The 12,177-nt window shown below is 47.6% G+C and overlaps 1 protein-coding gene across 2 annotated transcripts in view; it reads left to right on the top strand.

Annotated features, from left to right (window-relative positions):
* The window catches only part of LOC308468265 (LIM homeobox transcription factor 1-alpha-like), a 92,277-nt gene that overhangs the window by 19,141 nt on the left and 60,959 nt on the right, over positions 1 to 12,177 (top strand). The window contains exon 1 of one of the 2 annotated variants that reach the window (XM_080990323.1): positions 7,878 to 8,173. The exons of the other annotated variant lie outside the window; for it this stretch is intronic. Within the exon in view, the coding sequence (XP_080846449.1) occupies positions 8,139 to 8,173 (35 nt within the window). The 5' untranslated portion in view covers positions 7,878 to 8,138. Of the gene's footprint in view, positions 1 to 7,877; positions 8,174 to 12,177 lie in introns of those variants that run through there. 2 annotated transcript variants of the gene reach the window in all.

The following is a 12,177-nucleotide window of genomic DNA, read 5'->3' as shown; positions in this document are numbered from 1 at the left end:
ATCTCTTCTCCCACCCTGAGTTTAGATTGAGTGCTGTTTGGAGAAAGGACCTCTCGTTTTCTTCCCCCTTCACATTATCTGTAAAGTGCAATGAGCATTTACAATCATTAAAGATTATTGATATTTCTTTCCCCTATTCCCTGCAGGAAGACCTTTGCCAACCAGTTAATAAAACCAACCCGTTTTGCAAACGGCCTTGCAAAAACTCTGTTTTTATGGATTCCTAATGGAGGACTTTTAGATAGCAACTTCAAAAACTAACAGGAAGCAGGGAGCTCCCCCTGCCCCGTTGCTTTTCCTTCAACACTTTAGCAATAGCGATAAGCTGGGGGAAGCCTGTGCTGATTGCTCACGCTTAGCATGTTTTGGAATGATTAACCAGCCCTCCAGACCCATTACCTTCTGCTGCTGGACCAAGTGTCAGGCCTGAGCATACAAGGCTGGAGGATTAGAGGGGGAGGGTTAGATCTCCCAACAACACCGAGCTTTGATCGCAGCTGCAGAAATCAGAAAGCAACCAAACCAAACAAAGCCTCTTGGTCCAGCGAGCTCCACACTCCTGTCCGTTGCAGAGGAGTATCTCAGAGAGGGTGCATACTTTGGGCCTTATGCTTCAAGAGCTTCTCCAAAGCTTGCTCAGCAAGACCTGCCATGAACTCTCCCACCAAAACCAGAATTTTAGAACACAGGAAGTTGCCTTATACCGAGTCAGACCATCGTTCCATCTCCCTAGTTTACTGGCAACAAATCTCCAGCTCCAGCCGGAAATGTCTAGGGTTGAATCTGGGACGTTTTGTGCACAACCCCTGGTCTCTGCCAATGAGCTTAGGCCCTTCCCTTATTCAGTTACGTTGCTCTGCAGCTGCGCCCATGAGAACTGAATGGAACAGGAGAGTAATATTAAGCGTCAGTGAGCTGAAATCATTTATAGACAGCTGCCCATCCAAGGATCCTAAACTCCTGTAGAAAATAAAGTTCCAACACTAAAGTGTTAAAAACAGACCAAATCAAGCAAATAGATACATAAAATCTAAATAAAATCAACAACAAACAATGATATTATCAGGGATGATAATAATAAATAAGGATACCACTAAGAGAAAGAATTCTCCAGACATCTTCTGCAGACTGTGGTGGGGGAAGAGAAAGCTGGACCTTAAGGCAGGAGTGGGGGATTGGATCTGGCCAAAGGGGCAGATTCAGAAGAAGGCAACTTTGGCAAGGGGGCAGAACATTCCACCTGACAGTCACATGACATCCTGCAATGTCAGGTGACTGAAATGTCAAAAGAAGAATCGGGAGTGCACTTAGCTCCTGAGTTGCCCCTTGCAGTCCTAGCTTGAATTGAAGCCAGGGCCACAAAGCAGCTAGTCAGGAAGAATTGCAAGATTGTCTTCCTGAGTCCTCCTTTTCAGTGGGTTGTCTTTCACTGAGACACAGCTTTCAGAAGTGGTCCAGTGCACTTGGGAGAGGTGGGAGCTGCCGGGTGTGAGCAGCCGTTGCCAAAAGCAGCACAACAGCAAAAGGCACCAAATTAAAACACTGCTTCACTCCAGCCAAAGTGTCAGTGCCTGTCCGTCAATGGAATGAATAAATGGATTTTCCAATCATAGCCGTCGGAGCCGTTAGGTTTAGGGGTGCCAGACTCCTATGGGTTGAAAGGAACATATTAAATAAAAGCAATGCATCCCAATGGCCGTTCTCTGCCATTTATTTTAATACATCCCTGGGCTGGAGAACCAAACTCCCTACCCAGCCAATACTTGTTCCTTTCTTCTTCACAGTAAAAGGCCTCTCAGTTGACAGATGTCTCATGCCCGTCCCTGCCATACCCAACACATAATGGAGGGGGAGGGTGCATAGCCTGTGCACACAGCAACAGATCATTCCATCTTCAGCACAAACAAATCGCATGGAGAGTTTCTTGATTAACTGCACATTTACAGGCCATAGTGGGAGAGGAGGCTCATGCGGATAGAGATGCAAGCAGCCATTGGAGAGAGCTGACCTCTTTACCTCTCTATTAAGCACATTGGAAGAATGTTAAGTAGTAGCTTGCATCAAGTGTGACAGGGATGCCGTGAAATGCACCGAGGACCCCTGGAAGGCCTGATAAACACTCACACATTGCTGTGCACCCCCTTTATGTTTGTTAGCTTTGTTTGAGGGTCTTTCCAGACTATTATTTTCATTATTTAACAGGAATATTTAACATTATTTAACAGGAAATTGGCAGCCCATCTTTGTCATTTCCCAGATGCAACCACGACCAGGGAGGGAGGGGGGAAACAATGGAGTATCATTGAAACAAATCTGGGAATCCAGTTCTGCCGGGGGTTGGCAGCCACAGCTTCTCCTGCTGATTTATGCCATCCGCACTTCTGTTGACGGCTCCTTTGGCTGCTGTGAGAAGGATGACTTCAGGGAAGCCTCACAATCAGGAGGCAGGGGAGACAGACTAAAAGGAGATGGGGGCAAGACTAATCCAGAGAAGCTGTGGCAGTTTGGTTTTTCTCTTCGATCCATTGATTATGTACAAACTAAAGAGCAAATATTCGAGCTCCAGCAGGTCAACCCTCATGAATCCTCTGCTCAAGGCTGGATGCCTCCTAGGTGTCCTTCCCCTTCTCTCTGCTATTATCCTATAAGGACTGGCTGGAGTATTCTGCAAACTACATGGTGTGGTTGGTATGTTGCTTAATGGGTCTGACGAGACCTCTTGAGCTGATAGGCAAAGTCTCTGGATTTCCATCTGGCAGCCCCAAACAGATAATTATCAGTCATAGAGAAAGGGCTACTCACCTGCTTCCGAGGAATGCCTCTTCCATCTTTTCCTGGTGTCCCAGGAACTCATCCAAAGCACAGCAAGTGTGGGAAATTCATCTCCTTTACAGCGTAGAGCAGGGGTGAGGAACCTCTGGCCCGTAAGCCAATGGGAGGCAGTTTCCAAGCCTAGTCACCCTCTTGGGGGGATGTTTTGGAGGGGTGGGGCAGTTGTAGAAGGTGCACACTCTAGCTGAGTGCTATATGCAGGCTACCCAGGCAGATTGCCACCAGTAGACCTGAGAATGTCTCTGACCCTTTCAGCTGTGTTATGATGATGTCAGCACCTGTCCCCATGGCTACTGGTGATGCCACAAATGCGGCATGGCCACATGGGCCCACAATTCAAGTACAGTGGTACCTCGGGTTACATACGCTTCAGGTTACAGACTCCGCTAACCCAGAAATAGTGCTTCAGGTTAAGAACTTTGCTTCAGGAAGAGAACAGAAATCGTGCTCTGGCAGCGCAGCGGCAACAGGAGGCCCCATTAGCTAAAGTGGTGCTTCAGGTTAAGAACAGTTAAGAACAGTTTCAGGTTAAGAACGGACCTCTGGAATGAATTAAGTACTTAACCCGAGGTACCACTGTATTTAATTAAGCCAGCCCTCCAACATTCCTTAGATGAAAATAGAGACATTTCTCCCCCCCCACAACTGACCCTCCTTGACCTCCCATTTTTTGTCAGTCCCCACCCCCACCCGCAAGCATTTCCACCACCACTTCACCAACAGGACACAGCCGACCTGAAAACCTCTTAATCCCAATTTTATTGGGATTGGACTCCAGCGCTCACCTCCTCAGCCAGCCTGGCCAATGGTCAGGGATGTGGGAGTTGGAGTCCAACATGCCCATCCTGGGAAAAAGAGACGAGTGGGGTGCCACAGGGCTCTGTCCTGGGCCTGTTGTTGTTCAACATGTTTAAAAATGGCTTGGATGAAGGAATTGAGGGGGTCCTCATTGCATTTGCAGATGACACCAAACTGGGAGTGGTAGCTATTGATTGATTGATTGATTGATTGATTGATTGATTGATTTAATGTGCCCTTCATCCAAGGATCATAGGGCAGTTTACAATATAAAAACACAAAAATACATAACATAGTTACAAAGAAAGACCCTCACTCCCCCGCCCCCAGTTTAAAAGGCCATGATTGTTTTATTAGCCAAAGGCCTGAGAGAAGAGGAACGTCTTTGCCTGGCATCTAAAGATGTGTAGCAAAGGAGCCATTCCACAAGTGGGGAGCCACAGCACTAAGACCTGCTCTCATCTTGCTGCCTTCTGGACCTCTCACGGAAGAGGCATACAAAGAACAGTCTCATATGGTCAGTTCATGTGGGGAGATTCAGTCCTTGAGGTACTGTGGTCCTGACCTGCTTAAGGCTGAAGAAACCAGGGGGTGTCCCCCTCCTGCTGTAACCAGCTCCCCTCCCCCCCAATCTCCCAGAACATGAAGAGGATGGAGCAAAGAGAGACAAGACAAAGGACCTGGGGGTGGGAGAGTTAGGGAACTGTGGGAAGGAGGAGACCCTCAGTCCTCACAACTGCATCACTGGGGCAAGACCTACTGTGGAGAGTCACTGGGCTCAATGGGCCTGAGCTCTTTTGTTTCTTTGAATCAGGAGTTAACTTCGCTGGCACCTTGTGAGTCATTACTTACCTGGCCCTGGCACCTGCCTCTGACAGAACCTCTCTATTCTGCCTTCGTCAGACCACACCTGGAATATTGAGAAGCTGGAATGTGTGCAGAGGATCGAGGTCTGGAAACCAAGCCTTACGAAGAATGGTTGAGGGCGCTGAGTATGTTTAGCCTGGATAAGAGGAGACAGAGAGGAGATATGAGAGCCATCTTCCAATATCTAAAGGGCTATCATGTGGAAGATGGAGCAAGCTTGTTTTCTGTAGGGTAGAACCCAAACCAATGGATTCAAGCTACAAGAAAGGAGATTCCAACTAAACATCAGGAATAATTTTCTGATCATAAGAGTGGTTCAACAGTGGAATGGATTCCCTTGGGATGTGGTGGACTCTCCTTCATTGGAGGTGTTTAAGCAGCAGTTGGATGGTCATCTGTCATGGATACTTTAGTTGAGGTTCCTGCATTGCAGGGGGTTAGACTAGATGACCCTTGGGGTACCTTCCAACTCCACAATATTATGAACTTCTGGAAGGCCACAGGCTCCCTGCCCCCTGCTCCACAGCCTGTGTTTTGTGCAGTAATGACCTTGGAGTGCCATGAATGGCCGTGGTTTCACATATGAACACTCCACTGCAGGGAAGTTCCAACAAGACCACGGATTCAACCCATAGCATGTGCTCACTGAAGCTGAAAGGTGCAGAAGAGCCTTCTGAAGGGGGCAATAGCAGTTGTTTTGAAAGGGGAAGAGCTGAGGTCCTCCTTGGCAGCAGGCCCTGCTGGGAACGGAAATGTAGACATAGTGCACACGAGACTTTGGGGAAGTTTTTGGGAAGACATCATGTAACATTATTCAGGACAGCTTTCCGAGTCTTGGCAGTCTCCTTGAAAAGTTTCCCCTTAACGGTCCAAATCTTATCTCTTTCTTCTGAAGAGAGAGAAAGAGAGAACAACCTCCTCCCCAGCCACTGACGCAAAGCTTTGTCAGCAGAGCTGGACGGGAGTAATAAAAATACCAGCATTTGCCCATTTCCTAGTGATGCATTGCCAGAGGTCGAGAGAGAGAGAGAGAGAGAGAGAGAGAGAGAGAGAGAGAGAGAGAGACCTATAAGCAAGCAATGAACAGGGCTTGGGCTGCCTCCCTGTTTAAAGTAGCCTTTGCAGGAAAGGAGTTGGGAGTTGTAATGGGTCATAAATCGAACACAAGTCTGTGATGTTGATGAAAGAAAATGCAGGGGATGTTCTGGGGGTGTTTCATTCAAGCTCCAGACTGACTAGTGTCTTGGGCTGCACACTTTAAGAAAGATGTAGACAGATTGGGTGCGGAAGCAACAAAGGCGATAACAAGGTTTAGGCTGCTAAAGAGAGACTTTTGAAGGAACCTGGACCTGGATTTGCACATTAACTTTGTCTAGTATGGAATTGCCATTGCTGATCCCCCTAGGATTCATAGGTACCAGTAGTCTTTCCCAAGCTAATACGTGATTCTCTTGTCCCCTCCACTGATTCATACAACAACCTTAAAGAAATGTACTGCATTAAATTGAAGTTGGGTTTCTAGGAACGTTCAGATTATTGAACTGATATTTCTCAGTGGTACGGCAAGTGACTGTAATGTGGCTCATTGCATTCTTAACAAAAATTGTTAGGGAAAATGTCCAGTGAGGACATGGTTAAGGAAGCAAAGGCAGTGCTGTTTTCTGGGGGGACTCAAGGGTATGCTGTACCAGCACCTCCCCCCCCCCCAAAATATTACAAATGTGGCACTTACGGTAACAACTTCATGGTGAGTACTGGCACCTTTTTCCCCTCCAAGAAAAGCAGTGGGCATAGGTTATGTTACCATATTCAACCAAGCAAATTTGATGTGCCAAAATCTACAGCAAAAGCCAATTTGCCTTGAGCCTTCTATGTTAGAAGGAGTTGTGTGAACTGGCCCTCAAACTGTGGGTTGTATCCTATACTTGTGCAAATTCTGTTGCTTGTGCAACAGAATTTTCCCTTCTTCTCCTCCACCTATGAATGCTGCTCTTTGTTCGTATTAAAGGTTGTGTTCTCTTTAGTGCATTTTGCTGTTAAAGGTAAAGGTACTCCTGACCGTTAGGTCCAGTCGCGAACGACTCTGGGGTTGCGGCGTTCATCTCACTTTACTGACTCACTCAGTGCTTCCCAGCCGTCTGTGCTTTGCCTTGCCACTGCCACCTTTCTGGTGTTGCCTGGGGACCCTTTGGGCTGCAGGGAACTGGGTGCCACCTTCATCGTCCAAGTCTTGCGCAAGCAGATTCCTCTGGGGAGCCCACAACAGGACAGGAGGGCAACAGCCCTCTTTCCAGAGGGCTCCAATCCTGGCGGGTGTGTGGCGTATCAGCACCATGACTAATAGCCCTCTCTCCTCAGTGAATTCGTCAAATTACCTTTGACACCATCTCTACCTAAACTGGTGGCTGTCAGTGGGGAGGCACTAGTGTGGTTCTGTTGCTGTCCCAGCTTCCCAATTTACCAAGAGGGAGGTTGGAGGTGCTGAGTATGGTGGCAGAGGCCCTCCAGCTGCTACTGCTGTCATCATCACATCTTGAGGCAGTGCGTTCCATGGTTTAAATATGTCCCCTGTAAAGAAGTGTTTCCCTTTGTCTGTCCTGGGTTTTCTGCCAACCAGCTGCATTGTATGGCTGGTGTTATGAGGGGGAAGAAGTTGCTGTCTGCTTTCCCTACGCCATGCATAATTGTGCAGACCTCCGTCACGTCCTCCCATGACTTGCCATTTCCCTCAACTTATCATGCTGATCATCTGCTTGGGGGGGAACAAGAGGGATTTGGTGCACCTGCTCCCTCCTTCTGCCCCTGGAAGAGATTCCTAGTGCTCATGCCAATGACCAGAGCCGAGTATGCTATGGGACAAGGCATGTGCAGGATCAGGTACTGGGGCTCCAGTGTCTGTTTCCAGGAGAGAGCTTTTGTGTGCTATGCACTGCTAGATATGTCTCTCATAAAAAACTTATTCTAGATATCACACCAATTGGGTGATGCCTATAGATTATTGGGGGGGTGGCCTTATGTTGCTTTTCTTGTGGATTGACTTGAATTTGGATACAAATTGTGAAGTGAAGAATATGTTGTGTGCGGTGCTGCTTTACTCCACAGGGGGAAACAATGATTCCATCATGTGGAAAATCCAGTCATTCTATAACTACTTTCTCCCTCTTGCTTGGTAAGTGGAATTGCAGAACTGTGTATGCTTGCATTTGCAAGCTGCTCTCTGGCCTTTCAGGCCTAGAGATGTCTTTTTCCTCCATCTGCTCACTGGTCATTCTAACTAGAGATATGCCTGGGCTCTTCTGCACTCAGAGCATGTGCTCTACCTCTGAGCTATTATAGTCTCTCACAGCTCTTGGCTTGGATACCAGTTTTTGGTGTGGGGTGTGTGTGTGCGCGCACACACAAATATATTCATCCACAAGACGTTTCCCTGCGCTGCTCATGCGCTAGCCAGGATGAACCAGGTTCGAGCCAAGTTCACCCTGGATGAGCAAATCATCTCCACATGGGACAGGCGGGAAGGGAGGAGGCTCCTTGGCAGCAGAGGCCGCCATTCAGGTCCTTCCTGACAGCTCCTCAGCTTCCCCCGCCTCTGCCTGCCATGCCATGAAAACAGACTTCAAAGCCAAGCAAGGGCGTCCAGGATGGAGGAGCTGCAATCACTTTATCATGGGGCCAGGCAAGCACATTTCCTCCCCTTCTGAATCAGGATTTACGGGGCAGGTGCCCAGAGGCAGTGGCCAGGATTGTTGTGAGCAGAGCAGGGAGGCCGGGTGGACTTGAAGGCGGGGGGCAGGGCAGGGGGGAGTCAGAGGCACCCAAAGCTTTGGAAGTGCAGGACCGGAGAACAACATCCATCTTCTTTCTTAACATTTCATCTCTGCAGCAACAGGCTTCTCCTTCCCCCGCAACCAGCTGCAGCTGTCAGCTTATCTCTCCCCCTAAAACATTTCCCTCGCCTTGCAAAGAAAGCCTTTTAAAAACAAATGGTTTGTGGAGCTGCACTCCTTTCATGAAGAGAGGCTGGTTAGGGAAGAGCTGTGGATCCATGACAGAGCACAGGCTTTTCACAGAGGAAGTCCCCAGTTCAGTCCCCAGGTAGGGGGGCAAAGACACCTCTCCAAAACCCTGGGGAGCTCTTCCCCACAGTGCCACCGAGATCCAGCGCAAGGAACCTTTGGCCCTGCAGATGTTGCTGAACTACGGCTGCCGTCAGACCCAGCAAGCAGGCCAATGGCCAGGGATGGTGAGATATGTGGTCCAGCAGCATCTGAGAGGCCCAAGGCTCCCCACACCTGATCTAAATGGTCTGACTTAGCACCAGGCAGCTTCCTGTGTCCTTAACCAGGATAATGATAGGCAGAGGAGGACGGGGCCCTTGTCTTGGTGTTCTCATATGGGTGGGAAATACGTCAAATTCCGTTTTCAGAAACATTATTACTCTAGCACAATAAGCTACATTGCACACAACTTTCTACTACATATGAAGAATATTGTGGCACCTTTAAGATTGGTGCATTTATTGTGGCAACTTTCTCCAACAGTGAAAGGGAGACTCCAGAGTGAAACAGCTAAACAGATAACACAGTTTGATGGTGTTAGTTTTGAGCTTGTATAGGGAGCATGGTCTGGATTCAGCTTTGTGGTTCTATTAGCGGAAGCCAGCACAAGGACTCCTGCGAAGGCAGTGGCTCTTCCTCCGCCCACCTCCTGGTGTGTGCTTGCCTACATTGGGAGAGATCTAGCACCAGAGACTTCAAATCTACCTAACCATGCCAAGTGAGGATAGGACCATCTCCCTAGGCTTTTGTTCTACCTGAAGAGCTGAAGATGCTTGTTTACTAAGCATTGACTTGCACCTGACATTGCTGGAGCCTGGGAACCCCATGGAAGGGGCCGTTGTCATGGCTGCAGGTGCAGGTGTGTGGGTCCACCTGAACAGGTATGTGCATTCCCAGCTGGGGGGGGGGAGAGAGAGGCAGTTTGAATTCAACCAGAGAAAGAAAAGAATTCTGGATGTTTTGAGCTGCCTGCCAAGCAGCAGCCTTGGAGAGGTTGGGGAAACTGCTGCTGGAGAGGGCAAATCTGTCCACATTGGTTTCTCTTAGTGTCTCATTTTTTCCGGCCATCAGTTCATTTCTCTTCATTTACATATCAGTAATCAAATTTTCTTTTTTAAAAATTCCTTGTAAAAAATCATCAGTATTTTAGAGTAAATTTATCCTAAAGCACACATTTCTGTATGTAATTTTGCCTAATTTAGACATTTTTGCAATGCAATATTATGCATTTTTGTAAGTTATTTTCACCAGTGTATGCATTCTTATGTATGCTTTACCCCAGTATATGCATTTTGTACACATGGCCCAGCTGGAAAACCACTGCAAAATTTAGAGAAGTGCAGATTTCCAAAGCCAGCTGTATTTCAGTTCACTTACTGCTTCAGAAATTGTGAATTAAGCAGGTTCACCGTTGGAGGTTAACTGAATTCTCCCCCATCCCTACCTGCTGCCACGTTTGGGGACTATTTGAAGACTGTTTCTCCCTCTCTGGAGGAGCTTCGCTGCCTGCTCAACCTGCAAATAGCGCGCCTGCTCAACTCCCCCCTCCCCTTCCCTCGCCCTTCCTTCTTTCCTCAAAGGAAGGGAAGGCGCTACACATTGTTCTCCTTCCTATTTCATCCTCACAACAATCCTGTGAGGTAAGTTAGGCTGCAATCCTGGCCCAAGATCACCCAGCAAGCTTCATGGCTGAGTGGGGATTTGAACCCTGGTCTCCCAAGTCCGAGTCCTACTCTCTCACCACTGCACCACACTGCCTCTCAGGCATTAGGAACCTTCCATGACCACAATCCAATTCAGAAAGTTAAGCACACTTAAGCCCACTGAACTATTGGCGTTAATTGCCCTTAACTGCGCTGCATTGGGACCCATACAACTCCTGTACTCACAAAAAGCTGACCACAAAAAGCTGACCACAGACTTTCCTAATGCTTGGCGGGGAATGGAGAAGCATGAAGCGATACACTTTGTTAGCAAACACAAGGCACTGTTTGCCTCTTGGCTCAGTCAAAATGGGAGCAGAGGGGCATTTCGTGGCAACAGCATTCTTTTTAATTGTACTCTGGGCCCATCTGAATATTCTGTTTATTTTCTTTTATTTTTTGCCATGATTATGAAGTTTGTGTTTTAATGTTCTGGGCTGTGTCAGTTTGGGGAATGGTGTGAACAAAGAGAGGTATAAAGCTTGCCTAATTAACATCATTAATCATAAGCTGGGTGGAGGGGTGGGGGAGATGTATTTTCCCCCTCTTGTGTCAATGTGAAAGGAAGACAGTCTGAGACATGAGAAGATCTGGATTATTACTATCTGGTAAAGGGAGTTGGCAATAGGAGCAAATTCACTGGCTCAATGGGTCCCTTGTTAAAGTTAAAAGCAGTAGCAGCCACAACCAAGGAGTCCCCCACCCTGTGAAGCCACTGGTGCCTTGTTGTCAGAGCATCATAACACTTTCCCACTGCTGTCCAGAACATAGCAAGTTAGTCCCGGCTCAAATCAGCTGTGCATGCATGAGTGGCCATAAGTTCCATGTTCCATGTCAGCTAATAATTGCACATTATAATGCAGCAAAGCAGCAAATGTCTCAAGTTCTCCGGAATCTGTATGGGGCTAAACAGAAGTCACTCAAAGCCTCAGAAGTCATCACCAAAAGGCAGCCCAGCCCAGCCTCTGTCCCCAAAGGTGCTAATTCCATGCATACAGCACTGCGCACATGCACTTGCACAAATCAAGATGTACAACTCGATCCCAGATCTGCACAGTGCAGCATGTCACAATGAGTGGCTCCACTGGTGCCATCATTTCACAGCTGACAATAGGGACACATTTATGTGCTGGTGTCGCACTGCATTTTGGTGAAAGGAGATCAGGGAGTTACTGAGAAACATATTGTTGTGTAGCAAATGTATTCATGGAAAGGCAGTGGCCAAGAAGGGAGGAAAAAACACCTTTGCTGAGGGGCTGGATTCAGAAGGCTTGGCACACCTTGCTTATGTGTAAAATCAATGCAGTAGCATGTGTGCATCAGAGAAGGCAGAATCTTATTCAGGTATTTACAGAAAAACTGTTGGCTGTTTATTCCTTACTGGGACAGAAAATGTACACCTTTTAGGGGGTGGGCCAGGTTCAAATCCTTGATCATCTGAAAAGTTAACAGGCTGGTCTTGGTTCAGGTATTCTCTATTAGCCTAACCTACTATAGCACAAGGATGTTGTGAGGAAACAGGAGAAGACCGTATGTCCCACATTGAACTGTTGGGAGAAAGGGTGAGATTAAAAACACACACCATTGTTTTATTACAGTGGTACCTCGGGTTACATATGCTTCAGGTTACAGACTCCGCTAACCCAGAAATAGTACCTCGGGTTAAGAACTTTGCTTCAGGATGAGAACAGAAATCGTGCTCCGGCGGCGCAGCAGCAGCAGGGGGCCCCATTAGCTAAAGTGGTGCTTCAGGTTAAGAACAGCTTCAGTTAAGAACGGACCTCCGGAACAAATTAAGTACTTAACCCGAGGTACCACTGTAATTCACAACATTGCCTAGAGACAACCAGATCAGACCTGCTATGAAGCTGAGGTTCATTTTGCACATGCCCCATGGAGATTTAGAGAATTCAAATAAT

The sequence above is a fragment of the Podarcis pityusensis genome (assembly GCF_964106645.2).
Source record: "Podarcis pityusensis genome assembly, chromosome: 2".
In the NCBI taxonomy this organism is placed as follows: Eukaryota; Metazoa; Chordata; class Lepidosauria; order Squamata; family Lacertidae; genus Podarcis; species Podarcis pityusensis.
The sequence above is the reverse complement of the archived record's forward strand: the minus strand, read 5'-3'. Positions and strand labels throughout refer to the sequence as shown.